At 36.2% G+C, this 20,297-nt stretch overlaps 1 protein-coding gene across 1 annotated transcript; it reads right to left on the bottom strand.

Annotated features, from left to right (window-relative positions):
- Nucleotides 1-12,747: 12,747 nt before the first annotated feature.
- LOC149795019 (beta-1,3-galactosyltransferase 1-like) lies at nucleotides 12,748-13,617 on the bottom strand. Its single transcript, XM_089963746.1, has one exon. The coding sequence runs from the start codon at nucleotides 13,615-13,617 to the stop codon at nucleotides 12,748-12,750; it is 870 nt and encodes a 289-aa protein (XP_089819872.1).
- Between the last annotated feature and the right edge of the window lie 6,680 nt (nucleotides 13,618-20,297).

The raw sequence follows: 20,297 nt of genomic DNA, 5'->3' as shown, positions 1-20,297 counted from the left end.
GACGATTTCATAATTGGGATTCCTGAGATCGTTAACGAAATTAATCTGATCAAAATTCCTCGCACACAAATCACCAATATAGTATACACAGTGTCATCCGGATTCTCGACATGGTCACAGCAAAATAATACTATCAAACATACCACAGAAGTCACTTTTGTATACAGGATGTCTGTGTTCAGCGCTGCAAAATTTAGTATATACACTACATATCCCTGGCGGCATTCAACCGATAAGTTTTCCAGGGTTGTGTCTATTGTGTTAATAGCGGAGATGAAGAAACATGTATACTGGAAGCAGCTGATGAGAAATTAACCGCAACATCTTACTGGTGGTGTCTTGAATTTGTTGCTGAAACGCCTCAATTGGTTACTGCGTAAAATAAAATGGACGCTCAAAAATTTAGATATGATCAAGTAAGTGACTGGCAAATAACGTTGAAAACCATCACTGACAATTATACAACGAAAGTAAATAAATACCGGTGGCGTGCAGTTGCCATCGATGTCATTGTATACTCGGTATATACACTCGTTGCGTCCACCGGTGTTGTATTATCAGCGCTAACACCAGTGACAGTAGCTGCAGCTGTGACAATTTGCGTTTCATCATCGGCAACCATCGCTGGGGCTTTTAATATTATCGCGAAACATATCCACGTACACGAGCACAAAATTGCATGATTACTCTGTGCGCGCACACAATGCAACACGCGCGTACACTAGATTATCGTCGCTGATATCATCAAGCCTTGATGATACGAGGATATCAGATTATGAATGTGTTATAATGGTTAAGACATACAATGAAGTAATTGATTTAGATAACCATGATTTGAAAAATGAGAGTTTAAATAATGACAGAACTACTTCTGCAGATAGCCGCAAATACAACCCCGTTGAAAACCACAGTGATATCAACAAGTTCAACCAGTCCTGAATTTACCGTTGTTTTTCCATCTCCGATTCCAGTAAAAGAAATCGCCCTTGCCAAGTTGCGAGTATACTACAGCTGGCCAAATATCAGGTCAAGATCATTCGGCTGATTACAATCGAATAATTCGTTGGTATTTGCAAATAAAAATAAACCAGATGGAACATCTGACTGGCAAGTTGTTGAAATATCCACGGGGAGTTATCAGATCGAAAAAAATCAATGAAGAATTTCAACATAGAAAATAAAATATTTTGGTGAAAGAATCCAAGATAGCCATAAAAGTCCATGAACTTTCACTGTCCACCGCGATAGAGATAAATTCTCCAGATTACGCCATTGATATCTATCAGTCGTCGATCAGATCAGTGCTAGGATGGCCTGATGTTGCCCCGGAGTAACCACCACCAATATTTGAGCCTACACGGGCTGATTGTACGACGGATAAACAATAATATTGGGAAATTAACCCATCATATAAAAATCGTTTACTTGCTATAAAAAATGCAGCGGAAGTTAGTAGTTATCTCCTTAAGAGTAAGGACGAATTATCTTGGTATTTTATTCTTGAACATCATGTAGAATCAGCTTTTCACCTAAAATACTTTAAAATTATTAATCAAGTACATAAAATACAACGAGAAAAACTACAGCAAAGTTTTACTTGATATCATTTTGATGTAGCAAGTTCACGTAAGGATATTATTAAACAAATTGAAATATTAAATTAGCTCGGATCTGAAATGGAATATATTAACCAAAGAGTAATTAAGGCAGCAATTATTTATACTGACGACATAACTCGCTATAAACAACGATTTTTAAATGCATATTCGATAACAGAAGCAGATCTACCGGCATTTATGTTTCCCGGGTATAACGCAGTGATATCATCGATGAGTGGAGAAAGACAACACCACAGCAGGATAACATTATCAGATATAACAATGACCCATACGGAAAAGGCCGTCATATTTCTCTGGGAATCGTAAACATAACCTCAACGATCTCAGTCGATCTTAATTGTGATGCAATTGATGGAAGTTATCTGACAAATACTGATATATCAAATTATGCACAGCAGGGATAATTCTTTATACTTTTACACAGCAAGTACCACCCGAATATCTGATTGTGCAAGAACCGATCAATCCGGTCTATATACCATGTCATAATCCGCTATTATCAAGAATAAATTTCAAACTAACTGACCAATCCGGCAACTGGCTTGACATAAGAAATGAACGCTAAGTGTGAATTTTGTATGTAAAATCCTAAAAATCTACGATTTTCGAGGATTGTTAATCGTAGAGTGTTCTCTCCCATTATTAATGACAAAAAGAACAGCACATAGTTTAAAAATGCCACTGACGCGTGATACACATTAAAAAACAGTACAAAAATATAATCTCCTTTGTCCTTGCTAAAATCGTTGGGGTGGATATTTTTTACTGACAAATGGACTAAAATCAGTAAAACAAGATCAAAATCTGATACACTTTCATTTCCACGAATGACTCTAACTTTCTTTTTAATTACCACTGACAGTTTCTGATATAATTTTTCTTATTGTCTTATGCGAGTATTGATTGTCTTTTTTGCTTCGTATTCACTAGACAGTTCAAATCTAATTTTTCGTACTGTGAGATAGAGAGGGACGAATTCCCTCACTTCGTTTTATTTTACTGTTGCTAACGATTGAAACCTCCTCGTTTGAATTCGTTTTACGAAGTTGTATTCCGATGGCAGCGTGTATCCACCTTCATATTTACGTCCTTGTAATGTTTCAAAATCAGAAACAATTTTTTCAGGATTTAGTTCATCATATATATATTTATGCCGTCTTTTACTAATTTTTTAATAGCAGAAATAGTACCATCGATATTTTCGTAATTAATTATATATATACGAAATATACGTTTAAAAGAAAAATATTTTACACACTTATGTGAACTTCTAGATTGCCATATGACATTCTAGCAAGTCAGGAATGGATGTTTTATTACACTAAGGACGACACAACCCCATGTGAGTTCCTAGATTGCCATATGACAGTCTAGCAGGCTTAGGATGCGCACGAAACACAACCTCTCATGTTTTACCCTAGATTGTTAAGCAACAATCTAGCAGGCTCAGGAGGGCGTGTTTAGTGAAGGGTGGCACAGTACATAAATCTTAATTCGAAATCTTAATTCTAAGGACGACACATACCCCCCATGTGAGTCTCTATATTGTCAAACTACAGTCTATCAGGCTCAGGAGGACATGATTCCAGTAAGGACAGTACACGTAGTATATACAATCTTAATTCTAAGGACGGCACATGTGAAAACCCTAGATTGTCATATGACAGTCTAGCAGGCTCAGGAAGATATATTTACAGTGAACCTTAATTCTAAGGACATGTAGTATATACAATCTTAGTTCTTTGGACGCCACAGTACATGTAGTTTTTACAGTATTTTCAGTAAGGACGGCACAGTACATATAGTATTTACAGTAAGGACGGCACAGTACATTTAGTATTTACAGTATTTACAGTAAGGACGGCACAGTACACAGAGTATTTACAATTAATTAAGGACGGCACAATACATCAATCGTATCTAAGAACAGCACAACATACACGGCAGCCATTCTCAACGCTCAATATATTCTTGCACACCTTCCCCAAAATCATCCCCCGGAGGGTGCAAAAGGGCACTCAACCCGTGGTGACATGATAGGAAGGTGTGTTCGTCTGTAGAGTTTTGAGCAATCGTGAGAGAACCCCATAATAAAACGGGTTATATGATCTATAAGATAAATGATACTCAGAAATCCAACAGTAGCTCACGCGATGTTTGCTGTTTGCATTCTCATTTTTTAAAATTATAATCGCAAAAATATAGATGAAAATCCGACGGTTTCAGTAAAACAAGAATATTGTTTCTGAAAACAAAACGTCACTTATCCTTAATAAAAGATTACACATGCCTTCACTGGTAGTTCTTGATAGAAATCAACTGAGATAACTGAAACTTCCTTGAAATATGATGCCAACCGCTCTCGTAAGATTGTAGTCATTTGTCGAATTAACATTATAGTAATGGGCCTGTCTTTTGCGTTGAAACAATTCCATCAAAAAATCGATTTGATTTTTTCCAACCATTAGATTATGTGACTTTCAGGATTACCTTACCCCAAGAAACTCTGGAAGAGAGAATTAACCACAAAAAAATATTTATTTACAAATATCCTGAAATTTATCTCCATTGACAGAGTCAAAGATAAATCAGTGGACAATGTCAAGGGGAACAACGATAACTCTATCAACCACATTACATATATGAGGCAGAGTTATTTCCCTTGATCGTCTATATAACACTACTGGAACATAAATGAAATGCATTGATTGTATCATTTTGAGTACGCTGATTTGTATATTATTTGCAACTTGTTGTACGGAAGGTAAGCAGATGTCAAAATACTTGCAAGCCGCATTCATTGATTGAAATATTATTTCTTCACCATTGGTAATATGCATAGATTTGACGGCCCAGTTTGCAATAGTTTTACATTTTCCAGTACCACTGAACTTGCAATTCTCGCTCTGTGTAATAGCTTGTACGTTATCCAAAGAGTTATTTTGGGGATCTGATTCAATATGGTCAATCACAAGTCCGCCTTTGAGTACCCCAAAGAAACATTCGAATATAAATTTATGACAGAAAAACATCTTCCGCCCAGCGGTGAACACTAGATAACCATGATCATTAACAAAACCAACTTTTTTTTTTTACTCGACAGTTTCTGATTACACCATCGCGAGATGCTTTATAATTTTTTTATGACATGATGTCTGACAAATTCTTTTTGCTTCACTTTATATTATTATTTATCCAAAAAATAATTTGTCTATACAAATCTAGCTATATGATCTTAAGGGTTTCTTATAACCTTACCAAGAGCAGAATCCTTGACAGAGTCAGGGTGGTTATATTTTTATCATAATACCGTGCGAGTTCTCTATATCTTTTACCACCACGTTGCACACACAACTGCGTTTTCCCTCTATCTTCATCACCACACCGTAAGCACGGTTTTGGACCAAGGCTCTCTCTCCTTATGCTTTGCAAATGCTGCCCTCAGAATTCATTTGCGCAAGATTTGTTACAATCAGTTGAAGACCCTATCATCAACCACTTACACTGATTCCTTAACTGAGTCGTTGCATATATAATATTTTTTAATTTAAATACTTGTCTAAAATATAATACGGAAGAATTTGAGATATTAGCCACAATCGAGCTCATGAAAACTTCGTTTTCTGAATCCAGATTCGATCTCAACAGAAGAACTCATGACTTGCGGAGGCAAGTTCTGGCTGATCCGGCGAATATTCTGATTAATAATATTCGGAATGCTAAAAATGAATTTCCTGATGAATGGGCATCTCACACGTGGTCGACATTCAAAATTATACGCAATGAAAAAGACATCGACGAAGTCATTGATGTTAAAATGAATAGATGAGCGGGCAAGAATGATTATTGATTACCTCAACAACCAAAGATATTTTTCAGAGTAAAGTTTATTGTGCTAGCAGAAACGGATTCCGCTGAGTGAATTATCCGTGACAAATGTGGTCCTGTTTTTCATAATTCAAAAACCGTTATGCTAAGTAATAATTCCAAGCCAAGAATGTTGACTGAAAATGCCAGACCATATTACTCTCGAGCGTATCCTATGACCGCGTTTATTTATGTAATTTATCAGTTAAATGATAACCCTTAATTAACGATCTTGCGCCAATGAGATTTTCTAAGCTGAATTGTGCAGCCGAACGAGTAATCGAACATTTTACAAACGCGGTGCGTGGAAATGGTTTAAGGGATATACGACGTGAAAAAATAAACAAATGGGCTGAATTAGTTATTGATACCGGAGCTACAATAAATGATGTCGCTAAGTTAGAAAAAGCACTAAAATTTCTAATAAAATTACTAACGATAACACGAGAGATTTTATACGATTAGAAACATATTAAAAGGGAGGAGCTCCAATACATATCGCTCATCATAATGCTCACGCGTGGACTAACTCAGTAACAATATTTCCATGAGATCGAACCGTAAGATTTTATCCTTCAGAAAACTCTGGGAGGGGAAATATGTTTGATTTTATTCACGAAATACGTAAAAACGATCCTGTATCAATATGACTACTTAAGAGTTCCGATGATGAAAAATATGATCAACTTGTACGACCTAACGGTAAAATATGTCGTAAAGAATCTATCCACGAAGAAATGAAAAATCTTGCGCAGAAAGTTTCAACAGGGAATGCTGAACAATTATTACTAAATAATTGTTTCACCTTTCCGTCAGTTGAAGCTCACTTCGCAAGAGAAAAAATTTCGTGAAGCCAACACGATTTGAATTTCTCGAAGACGTGCAGCTTAGTTGCTGTGAATACGGACACGGTGGATTGTGGAATACTAAGTATAATTACAGCGACGTTATCTCTGTTGATATGCTCTCGTGTTATCCTTGAAATTTTCTTGGTTACGGAGAGTGCCCTGGATATTTTAAAAGATTTGGACACCCAACACACGAGATGACAAGAGTATTGATAAATGGACCCTTTCCTGATTTTGATCTAAGAGGATTCGCTCGTATTGTGTCATTTGAGTTTGCAAAGGGTCTTCATCCGATCTGTTATGTTTGGTTTGGTAGGCAATTTTCAGAAAAACTTTGGACACCAATAGTTTTATTACGATATATGCTTGATTGTAAAAGCTTAATATCGTTGATTGTAAGTGAGACAATTATATCATACCTTCCTCAGACCAAAGTTTGGTTACCACCACCTGATGATGATAAAACCGAAAAAGATCTCGGTAGAAGAATAATCGGTAAATTTACTTAAGGCGGGGCATATGATCATAAACGACATCATGCACGATTAATTCTAGACGATGCTGAATATGATTTTCTAATCGCCATGCAACAAAGAGATATATATTTGTCGTGAAAACGCTTACTTGTCTAACGGAACACGATAACGTAAAATTGTGGGTTATATTGATGGCGAGTCACCACAGTTTACTCATTAAAGATCTTCAATGCTCGTTTATGTTTCTATAAATTTATTGTGACAAATAGATTCACTACAATCGCGGTCAGAGTTTCAACGGATTCATTCTATATCGAGAAAAATATACAGAATTACTGACTCAAGTTACAAGTACTGATGCATTATGGGGCGAATAGAGAATAAAACAAGAAATTCTATATAATTATTCTAAATCCACGGATGTTCAAATCAAAGATATTTATTACGAAATTAGTCAGATATCAGACATATTGTCTGCGCCATCTGTGTGTGATCCAGTATCCAGTCACACGATGGTCTATCGAAACGGACCGGATGTTCTGATAAAACAACGCGAGTTATTGAATTATTTCGACATAATTCAGAAGATATGGTTGTTTTAACACCTACACACAGACTCGCATGAGAAATGAGAGAACGAGGAGTGGAATCATGTACTTATCATAGCTTTTTTCGATGGAAGGGAGACGCATGGATTCCTGATGGAATGGGAGAGAAATCTATTCCAAAGATCATTATTTGGGATGAGATATGTACAGTATCGCTAGATGTATTAAAAATATTTCTCGGTTAGCTGTTATTGAAATATACAGCTGTGATAATGTGAGGCGATCATGGTCAACCACCACCGTTTGTTGGGTTATCTCCGCACTGGAGGCTAAAGAATTTCGTGGATTATTACTGAGAGATAACTGATGATCATAGATCTCTTGATGTAGAATTAAGGTAGTTTAAGAAATTAATTAAACTACAACCAAATACAATTCAATGTGAAAATAATGCATAAAATAATTGTAGAAACTTCTATGAACGATTTTCTGCAAGTGAGGAGACCAAATGGTTTAATAGTGGCAAGTAGAAAGATAGTTCGTGATACACTTCAACAGCGGTTATTTCAGTTGCATAAAGAAAAATTGTCAGATCAACGTGTACCATTGTGTTATAGACCGGCTGATACTCGACGACAGAATATCGACGTTGATATACCAGGACAGACTGAGAAACATAATCTCGTATTACATGAGGTTGTCGCAGTTGATGTCAGTGTTGTTGAGGATGCGCTAAAAGCGGATAAATCCCCGTGGACACTGGGATACGCAATGACAATTCATTCATCTCAAGAGTTAACCATCTCTGATACGCGAGTTTGGATTTTCGATGATCGTGTCGAATGGTCAAACTTAGTTTCTCTCGTAGTGTCTCAAGTAAGAAGAATATCTCAGTTGCGGAGAATTATCAAAGACACTACAAAAACCATCAATGCTGTCCTCGGTGACAATGATATAGTCAGAACAAAATTAGCTGGTTATAAACAAAGTGACAAAAAATAACGCGACTTTGATCTCGATGTTGAATTTGTCATAGCGCTAAAACAGCAGCATCATAATCATTGTGCAAGTTGTAATTGTATAATGTTTTGGCGATATTCAAATAATGATCCAAGACAATTTACCGTGGATAGAAAAGATAGTAGTCTTGGTCATACACGCGAAAATGTGATGCTGACCTGTCCAGAATGTGATCAGCGTAGAGGTGCTAGTTAAGTGATCGCGGTAGTAATTGTGTGTCGTCATGAATTACTTGTAATTGTAATCCACGTTGAGGAGCAGTTGAATCTAGTCTGTAGACATTTTATGTGTCGTAATACTCCAGATAGGTCCAGTTGCTCTTTTTTTACCACCTTCAAGTCCACCGGGTTCATATAAATATCATACAGTCACATTACTCAATATTGGTTGTTTTGAAAAATCACGTCGTTGTACGGGTATATGTTTTTTTTTTGTGATCGCGCTAATAGATTTCATGCCAGTTGTTCGAGTTATTTAATTATTTATTGCAGCTATCACACTTGGTAATCTTGCAACCCACTCGCTAGATTTTTGTCTTGAATTATTTCCTTCGCGTATTGATATCCAAACAAACCGTTCAGCAAGCGTTCTATTAAATCGTTCAACAATTGCCTGATCACGATGAATTGCAGTATGTCCTCGTCTGATTTTGACATTATGTTTTTTCATCAGCGATGATACTGCGCCCTGAAATTATTTGCCAGGATCACCTTGTAACAGATGTAGTCATTGCAACGGTCCACGTTGATAAATTCGTTCAAACGCAGAAGCTACTTCAGTTGTTGTCTTTGTTGATAACGGCTCTGCTTTTTACATCTACTTGCAATGTCAACGACCGTTAACGCGTATTTATATGTTAATCGACGTCTACCAATTTTAATAGTATCATGTGGTAAAAATAAAATATCAACCTGATGAACTTCATTAGGGACGCTAACGTCAAAATGTGCATACTGAATTGTCGTAGGCGGTGGTAGATAAAATTTGCCATTTTGCCTGTCGTGCTAAACATTTTTCAGCAGTACAGCGTTCGACACCTGCTGCTTCTGCGAGTTTACTAATTGCTGCTCTACCCCTCCAATATCCTCTTGGGCTATAATAAATCGACTCCATTATAATAATAATCGGTTGACTAATTACCGACTCCTAATGCTAGTTTACCTTTCATTGCAGATCTCACCAACCAAATAGCTAATGATTCTTTGAAAGATTTATTTTTTATGCATTAATTTTACATTTGCAGTATGTCTGTCTTGTAGGATTTTACTTGTATAAGCTACATCATGAGTGTGACACGCTTTATCAATAGCGTTTACTGTATACTCACTTGGTTTTGGTTGATCCTGGTCATCAAGCCGGATATCAAGTTGAGTACCGGGACCACAGTAATTATATCCTGGAAGATGTTTTTCTCCTGGGTATTTAGTCCATGGAGTTCCTGGTAACCTTGTTAACTTCGCGGAAATATCACCTCCTTTTTGGATTAGAAATAAATTTAAATTTCTTTGTGCCACATCATTTACACTTACCTGTAACAGCTGATTTGTTATTTTTTGTTGTAGTACTTGTTAATCCGTTTGTGGGAGTAACCGCTCTGCATTTCACATAATATAAATCCATATTATAGATATATGGATGTAATTTATTTTTCGGCAACAAAAAAGCGACAGCCAATTGAACATCGTACGGCATTATTACCTAATTCCATTCGAATGATCATAATTGGACCATCCGGGTCTCGTAAGACACAACTATTACTTAATTTGATAATGAGGTGGTTAAAGTGGGATAAGTTGCAAAAGATAGCTCCTTCTGTGGATGATCAGCGATGCTACGAAGTGTTAAAATACTTTAATGAAGATGCAAAGATGATAAATGACGAAGATGTTATTGAATTTATTACTGATATCAATGAAGAGGCGTCCGTAGATGACCTCGATGGATTTATTAATAATTTAGTTGTGCATGATGATGTGATGCTGGACGAACAGACAAATCCAACTAGAATATTCTCGCGCGGTAGACAAAAAAGCACAGATGTGATTTATGTTATTCAGCGATATAAACAAATACCAAAAGTAATTAGAGATAACCGCAATATTCTAGCTGTGTTTAATGGTGTTGATGCACATACTCTGCGAAATATTCATCAGACTTGGTGCACCGGAGATATGGACATAATTAAGTTTAGACATTTATTTAGTCAGGCTCAGCCAACCCCGCATGGATTTATAACAATAAACTTACATGACCCACGATCGCGTTATCGTATAGGTTTTGATACAATTTTGAAAAGCAGCAGAGAGGGTGCGTCCTAAATCAGGCGTCAACGTAGTAAAACTTACGATATGTTTTTCGAAAACGACTACGCGAAAAAAATGTAACAGGAAGCTAACCACCAGGGAAAGTTAGAAACCTCGGTTTCACGTTATCAGCGTATTTATTTTTTCGTTGTTGTTAAACCCTTAGTTTGCCAAAATAACGCTTATAAAATGAGTTGAGTTCACCCTCTCTGCTGCTGGACTTCGCTCCGTCGATTCTTTTATTGCGAGAATTCGGCAATTTGATATATAGCTGTGAATCAAGCTAAACCATCTGCTCAAAATGTTGACCGTACTAAATTGTGTAAGGCAATGAGTGTAAGCGCCTGCAAAATGGATTATATAAGACCTTTAGACGTTGTAGATTCCAATCAAAATAGGAAAATGAGATCCATATTCATTAATGAAAACTCCAATATCAGGTCCACGAGAAATTGAGAAACCCAAATCTTAGTTCTTATAGCCTTTTAAGGAAATAAATTAATATTTGTATCGTATCGCTTTACATTGATTTTTTCATGTTGTGTTTCTCCATCATTTATATGCAATTTAACATGCAGCAGTTTGAAATCAAAACAAATTAAATTCACCAGAGATACTTTCAATAAAACTGATGTCTAATGTACGTCGATAAAATAAATTGAAATATTATAGCATGATAATCAAAATATTGATGCTTAAATGAATTTTCCAAACAGAGATCTCAAAAGGCTATGTGTGCTAACCTAAGTAGTCAAGCAAAACAATTTTTCCATGATTAGACAAAAGTGTTGAACATAATAGTGTCAGCGATGTGGCCAAAAAAAATGACTCGACTATCAGAATGTCAGGTTACTTTCTCACCCAAGTCGTGTTGTTATAAATATATGTAATAATGTCATAGGCTTCCATTGTTATCTCCAGTGCAATGTATGGCTGTCATCTTTTCGGCAACCCGTTAATGCAAAATATTTGGAAGCAATTGATAGTAAGGCTCAGAAACATTAACATAAAAGGTATCATATAACTTTATTCTGTAGCGATTTAAATATAACTTTAAACTGAAACATATAACGATATTTGTAATTAATTAATTAATACTGATAATAAGGATACACTAAAAACCATAACCAGTAGTACTGCACAAACATAAAAATGTACACAATACGCAAGTTGCGGATGTAAAAAATATACACTGTGGAAATGCTTAGTAAATTGAAACAATTTTAAAGTTAAATTTTGAGGATAACGTAAATGCAATATCGACCTTGCACCACTATTTCATTTATATCTCCATCTGACTGGCTTTAGAATTGGTTTGAATTAGATCAGAGCAAATTCATTTTATCAAGATGAGTAAACTAATTTATTGTTGTAGGGTTTAACACCATGTTTCAACACAAAATAGGCTGTACATGGCGGCCAGTATAAATTGTAGAGGACGAACTCGTGAAAATCCCTGAAAGAACCACCGATCCACGAGAAGATACTAGCAAGCTTTCTCACATACCCACATTGGCCGAATATGAGACTCGAAGCAACGCAGAAGTGGGATGGCAGTGATCTGTAACGGTGAGCGCTTTAGACCACTCGGCCACTCGGGGCTCCCAGTCAAGTAAGTATTGCATTACCAAATTAACATTCGGAAATTCCACACATGTAGACATGGTATCACCTCCAAGCTCGAGCACTCTATCTCTCTCTCTCTCACTCTCTCTGCTGAATACACTGGCCTTATTATGAGAGGGTTGAAAGTGCGATACACACGACCAAATGAGCCTATATTGACACTCTGACTCTGATAAACCCAATCAAATCAACCCATATCGACCACCATGGTAAGTCCTTGGTCATGTCAGTTTACTCTGATTGCCTCGTTTCGATATATAACTGATGAAGCTGCTGTTCCGCGAAATTATCTAGACACATACCGCCCACACGCTATCCCTCTCATATGAAATGTACCTTACTTTGGTTCTGATATAAAACATTACTCTGCAACTTCTTTTGGCACAAAATGTCACACCTCATCCGCGCTACCCCAGAAGCAAATATATCAGACTCTCCCTTTACACTATCTGTAGGATTTCCCGTTTCAGATAATAAGATTGAATCATATTCCATATAGAACACATTTCATGTGTTTTCGTCTCAGCTACAGACAGAATATTACAAGTCGATCTGCTACGAAAGCAGTTCATGGCATCGTTGTAACTAAAGGTATAATTCGATGATAAGCTATAGTATTCTATCCTGCCAGCTTTAACAGGAAGTAATCCATACATATAAACATCATCTACCCAAAAGAATGGAGTCTCGTGTGCTTTTCCAAGCATGACTGGAATTAGATCTGTTGCTAGAAGTACAGTAAATCCGCTGCAATACGGAGGATAAACCGTTTTGTCTAATAATCCTATGTGTTTCAATTCTGAATCGGTTACATACCACTTGTTGTTCTTATCTCTCACTATTGGACCCTTCCCATCCATGAATATGTTGCATATAATGTATCGAGTCTTAGCTTTGTACTTCGGATATACTATTTGTAGCAGGTTATACATATCTAGCATAACATCATCATCTACGTTTACAACCATTTTTGCCTGTATGCAATTCTCTGAGATCCATCGTAATCCCATGATTCCTTTATTCGTCAGATTTCTGTATGTATCTAGAAAATCTCCTTGCAGAATATCTAAATGTTCGTCGAATTCGCCTGAAATCTTTTGTTGAATCTCCACCTTTTGAACTTTTCCCATCAAAAATAAGACTCGTATAACTCCCAAATGTTGAAAATATCTGTAATTACCCCAAGTACTTCTAATAATTTGTCTTCGAGCAATATTTAATGGATCAGTTTTAACTACAATAAGAATGGATATATTGGCAGCCAAATTGCACAAATCAGGGTTATTGATCAGATAGTTATCCCAAAGCATTATGGGATACATGGGTTCCAAGAAATGTGAAATGTCGGTTGGAATATCATTATTAATGATCGATTTAGGTGAAAATAACGCCATATTTGATGATTCCAGTACTTGATATGTATTTGACGTGATTTCGTAGCAAATAATTGGAAGCCGATACCTTTTAACAAGAAGTGCGAACTGTAGGGACTTGGTTACAATGGTAACGCAAATGAACCAAGCAAATGTAATAATTATAACTCTCAGAATGTACATCCTTCTTCTCATAACAATACTACAAACTGACATAGCAATTTGCGTTGATGAAAGCATTATTCTTTTTTAACTACCACATTACCGTCATAATCACATTTGAGCCCAGGGCGTAATTCTTTTCTCTTAGGCATTGGTTTCTTCACGTCATACTCATAGCTCTCTATCAAATATTAATCGTTCTCACCTGTTTTACAACTATATCTGCTGATGCAATACATTCAATCACAAACTTTAGCAATTTATTGGTCCAAAGATCAGTTATATTTTTGATTGAAACGTCCGCCATTTCGTGCCATGTAACCAAGTCACTTTTCTCTTTAATCGAATATCGAATGTGTTTTCGGTTCCCTATTTGTATTTCAGACTGTATTTCCCGTCAAAATGTTGCAAGACTTCATCAAGGTGAATTTCGCAAGCAAACTATAAAAGTAGAAAAATAACACTATAAGAATATCGCAAAATTAATCTTAAAGTGATATAAGATTCAATTACAAATATCCATTGTTGCAATTATATCGCAACAAAACTATGTACGATTGAATTGGATTAGCAAAACCAACACACACACACACATATATATATGTGTGTGTGTGTGTGTGTGTGTGTGTGTAATAAACTCATTACGAACAATGCAAAATTAGTATCTAGCTTGCCTAATCGCTTTCGATTCTTAATGAGTCTTTTTCAAATGCAAATACAAAACATAGACAAGGCAAACAAATAAAACAGACAAACCGTTGTCCTTGTAAAACTTTACATGACTATGACTTGTTTCGGATAGGATTCGGCCAATGTGGGTATGTGAGAAAGCTTTCCAGTAGCTTCTCGTGGGTCGGTGGTTCTTCCCAGTTTTCTCCCGGGTTCTTCCTCCACCATTAATACTGGCCGCCATGCATAGCCTATCGTGTGCTGAAAAATGACTTTAAACCCCACAACAACAACAACAACAATAACAACTTGTTTTGCATGCCGAAAGATATTTTATATTGACCTAGAAATCTCTTATTTTATGTAAATTTATGTTACGCGCAAATTATATCCCGGGCATTTCATTGTTATGGTTGAAATTATAGGTCATTGGATGACTAATAAGCAAACTTAGAGAATTATTGAAAAGAGAATATGCCGGCTGCAAAATGGTAATTTTATTTGTGAATGGCTGTCATTTTCTAGTCTCTTGGTTTAAACCGCTTGATTTCAATATTCTAAGACGGACGTATATATATGTTTTGTGATCTGCGAGTTTTAACGCCATTTTCAGTACTTGATAAGCTATACATGGCGGCCAGTGTATTTGGTAGAGGAATACCTCGAAACAATCCAAACAACAAACAACAACCCAAATAAATTTATTGGCATGCTTCCAACATACCAACATTGGCCAAGCAAAGACATGAACCCACGTGGGCAGAATCAAGGTAAACAGTGTCTGTAAACGTGTGAGCCTATGCCACTCGGCGTTAAAGTGCCCCAAAAGGTAATTGTTAGGCCCGCAAAGACATTTCCCTTTGTCAGCTCAAACTTTCCTTTTGTTAATAGTATATATGTCCGTCATTAACTTTCTGTTCATACTATTATGAAGCTATTGTATTAAACTAAGTAACGGAAAAAAAATATTGCAAATTTCAACAAACAATTTATGTCCGTATAATACAAAGTGAGGTTTTAAACGGAACTGAGACCCAAATAATTCTTAAAATTATATAACAAGTTAAAAAATATACTTTTATGAATGAACTCCAGTACTGAATTTGATGTTATGCCAACAATCTGTATGTATCGCAATGATAGAATCCCCATTATATCTCAATGCAACTAATAATAATTGTACGATCTAAACGTAAGTTAGGAGTGAGTTAATTTTGTGTCCTTCAATCTTATACGAAAACGAAGGCCACAACAAAATGATCAGGATGTGGAACATTTCCCATCAAATATTCCGAGATCATTTAACATGTTAACAAATATTACCTTAAATTTTGACACAATTTACAATATTTAAAGGCACAATATATGGATAAACATAACACCTACCCTAATAAAGAAACAAGTACAATGTATGCAATAAATCTTTCTATTACTTATTAGTCAATTTGGTACAATATAAATACATATTATGTAGATAAAGGTGTTAAACTTGACACAAACTGTACAAAAAATGAAAAACTTGAATACAGGACAAGGTTGAAGATGGTCATTATGTATCTTCTCACTCGGTTATTCCATCATTCTGACATGCATTAATAGGAAGTTGCTCATGCCCCACCCACTTCGACTCCACCAACTCTGTATGAAGTACAGCAGAGTGGTCTCCACAGTGTCACAGCCGTCATCCACAGGGTGAGGTTTGACCGCGTGACCTTGCTTGTGGTTACAGCATTGACGTACAAGGTTGGATCATGATCATTGTTCTTTCGAGCCAGGACGATGATGTGCTTGGGCCGACCATAGCGGTCAGTGGTATGATACTATTGCTACGCACGTACATTCAACTGGTCCATTAGAGACCTGAAGACTACTATAAAGATGCACCGTTGACTCACGTCATCACATGATTGTTGAATGATGCTTTGGCCGTTTTGGTGTAACTTGTCATTTGTTTACCGAAAATCTCGCTAAAGGTTTTGGAGGGCATAATCCCGCTCAAGGTATCTTGAACCAGTAGTTCCGCCCAATATAATTTATTGGGGCAACTTGCTTTGTGAATAATTACTGCAGATTGAGCACTGCCAGACCCGTATTGAAGGCAGTGGAATCCGCGTCATCGAAATATGTAATTAGAAAAGATCTTTTGCCATACTACCGTCTTCTAATAAGGCAAGAGGCTAGGGAATGTTCCCGTGGCTATGTTTGTGAATATATCATCAAGTGGTATATTTTAACCGCTGTGCTATCGGTCGCATTTGAAGCAGCATATTAAATCGTGTATATACTATTTGTTCCAGACTAGACCTGGAGTAAACTGCAAACAGCAAACGGCTGTACTCATCTAATCTATAATCTACACTAAATTACGGGCACCATATTCTTTGAGCGCCAATACCTTAGCTGGAAAATAGGTTTGTATATATAAACGCTCTAGCACTATTAAAGCACATATTGCGGTTGTTAGTGTTCTGATAATGCAAACTGTTTAGGCATTTATGAAACAGGGCACTCTTTCTGCAAAACAAACAATAACCGCAATGGGTTCTAAGGCTGATGCTATATGCTACAGCCCACGATAGCACTGGAATTACTTGACCGCAATAAAACAATGCGGTCCGAGGCTGCCAAAGGTTCACAAATTGAAAGACGTTATGTGAAATATGTACATGTGAGCACCAAGGCTATACTGCAGCGGTTTGTTGTTTCAACAGCTAATGAGGTATTGCTTTTATTGTTGTTCTTTTTTCGCAAGAAAAGTGTTCGCGATACATTTACAAGTTTATGTTGACCGTGGTTGAGTTCGATATCATAAAAAATGAGGGAGAGCCCATGACCGTCAAAAGATTTCCAAAGAACTAAGCTATTTTTAATTGATGATGTTAAAGCGCAACTTTGTGACGGTCGTTACGATTTGCCGTCATGGATGAAGAAAACTTGTTTTCGCAATGAGGCACTCAGTGTAGAGGTGATGTCTATGGATATTCCTTATCACTCTCCCAGAGTTTCGTTTTGCTATATCGTTTAGGTCTAGTCGTTTCCGACTTGTGTGCTGTATATATTTGGGGCTCACGGCGACAAACTTTGTATTGGGCTTTGCAAGGCACATGTTATTAAAGTTACTTATGAACTATGTATTTGCTGTGCTGTGGATTTGGTGCTCTTTAGAACAATCGCTTGAGTGATGGAATTAATCATCTTCTGCCATATCTTTGTAGATATTAACAATCGTAACGCTCAATGCAGACTAGCAATGTCCGTAGCGCGCTTTTCTCTGATTGTAGTAAACGTCGTACGTTACTTGGTTCCTCAGAAAAAAACATACCATTCTTATATGTCTATGTTGAGGCTTAGCTTCGTGTTTTTAGTGAACTTAAAACTGTTTATGTTCACCTAATCAAACTGATAGTTGCTTAGCTAATTTTTTGAAAAGTTCGTAGTTTCACGGGCAAGCCGATAATAGCAACCATTTGATGCTTCCGTCGCAATTGCTTCGAGTATAAGAGGGCTATCCATTCACCAACCAGCTGGCAGACTCTGCTTCAATGCACATTCGTATGGGTTGTTTGATTCAAGGTAGGTCATCTAGATGTTTGATTTCCTACTTTTAAAGACTGTACAAACAGGCTGTTCACTAGACTGACGCTACTTCCCATAAGCCTCAGAGGGGTGTTGTAGTGTTCAGGTGGGTCGGGATTCTCTACAGACTTTGCAATTGTCATAGTTCATATGGCGTTCTGGCGTTCATACGTAACCCCATGCCGACTGACACCTATCGTTCTAACATTCTGGAATAAAACACGCTTTCGTCAAGTCCCCACATCCCTGCCATTACTAATTGAGTTAAATATATAATTAAAAAGAAAGACCGTCACATAGACAAAGCAAACACTTCTAATTATTTTTATTTATTATATAAATGTTGTATCGAAGGTAGATACCTGTTCCAATAATGTAAATATATGGTCTGCATTTGCCCTGTCTTTCCGTGTACGATACCCTTCCTCGCCAGTTATCGTAATTAAATTTACAAGAGGACATTGTATTGTCAGCAAGAAAGAAAAAAAGAAAGTAGAGGTAACTTTCAAAACGTTGAATTATTGACCACCGTAAGCCATAGCAATCATTTGAAATTCTGATATATTTATTCATGTACATTTTTATCAACATTAAATATTTTCCAATACTTTAAGCATATAACTCCTCTCCTATGTCCTTTTGCACTGCGTCTTTTCCAACACTTTCATATGTACATATAAAATATATAATCACTGCATGTGTTTTAAATTAGATAAAGTGTTTTACAAATAATACAAAGCAGAGCCAGAATCCACAGTGCTGACAAAAAGCATTATTGAATACTTAATATAATTATTTACAATGTTGTTTTCAAATATATTTTAAAGAAAAAATGATCAATTATTAAAGAGCATATATATTACTTTCTTATACTTTTATTTAAAAGCGTTTTGTGTCAGCGTTCAATATTTGATATTATCTTCTGATTAAAATATGTATGTGTCGTCTTTACCACGGCGTTGCCTATCCGTTCATGTCTTTGCACGTCTTTCCGTTGTTTACTTTTCTAAACAGTAGATATCTATTTTTGGCAGAGTTAGATTTTTCATTTACTTAAGATTTACTATGTTCCCATTTCATAATGAATTACTGGGTATCAACATTTTATGCATAGCATACACTACTGAAGATTAGCATACATTTTATCACAAGAACCCGTGATTCACCTATCGTGATGAGATTATTAATATAAGAAAGGACAAATCCAATACGAATATCTCATGACATTTTGTCTTAGCGTTAGCTAAGGAATGACAGGTAGAATAGCGTATATCTTGTGTTGGTTATTGATCATTTTGTATGTCATATATTTTTCGTTTACTACAGACTATATATTGTATTGCTTTACGACTTCAGGAGAAAGTTCCGGTCGATATAAATATGTCGAAATGTACATTATGGAAAATATCTTTAGTCATACACGTGTTTTTAAAAGACATAAAGATTCTTATATACTTGTTTTGTAGTTGTCGTGCTTTGCTTATAATATCATGAACGTGACTGCAAAAATTCTAATTGAAAAAACATTTCGACTGTACGAAGCAGTGTGGATTCATTGGCTTCCTTACTCTATAAAAAACTGCACCGTAGTGCATCGTAATTATCCTAATTCTTCTAAAATGGAGTCGCAAGCGTAAAATCTTCGGATTAGTGTCCGTTAAAAAAATATGTATAATATTTCGAGATCAGAATGGTCAAAATTAAAAGATATCACATCAAGCAAGTCACGTGAGATAGAAAAAGCGGTTCATGTGTGTTAGCTGTTATTTTCGGAGGTATAATGTCCGTACATTAGATGCCACTAGGGAATGCAAAGTTTAGCTTGTGGTCAACTGTAAATTCTAAAAGTATACTTATCACATAGACAATCCTGTCAATCCTTGGTGTATAACTGTTCATTAATTAAAAGTTATTTTCCAGATAACAGTACGCCTTACACATTCATATGAATATTCAAGCATGAAACATGTTCTTATGTAAATTTGTTGTTAGGCATTTCGGCGTGTAGGTAATATAGGAGGGTAAATGTGGTTTATTGGTAGTCATCAGTATGCAAATTGTACTATGTGGATCAAACTAAACTACAGTAAGTTGCAAACATAATTGTCATGTGGGCCAATCCATTAATATGTTGTTTCAAAGTCTGAATTTCACATGTAAGAAATGTACCCAACAATCGAAAATTCCGCAGAAACGGCACGAAAAGTAGC

The sequence above is a fragment of the Sinohyriopsis cumingii genome, chromosome 7, assembly GCF_028554795.1.
Source record: "Sinohyriopsis cumingii isolate HCF-2022 chromosome 7, ASM2855479v2, whole genome shotgun sequence".
NCBI lineage: Eukaryota > Metazoa > Mollusca > Bivalvia > Unionida > Unionidae > Sinohyriopsis > Sinohyriopsis cumingii.
Note: the sequence above shows the minus strand (reverse complement) of the source record. Positions and strands in the feature narration are given on the sequence as shown.

Coding starts and splice junctions, on each gene's coding strand:
- LOC149795019 (XM_089963746.1), bottom strand. CDS start 13,617: ATGCTTTGGGATAACTATCTGATCAATAACCCTGATTTGTGCAATTTG.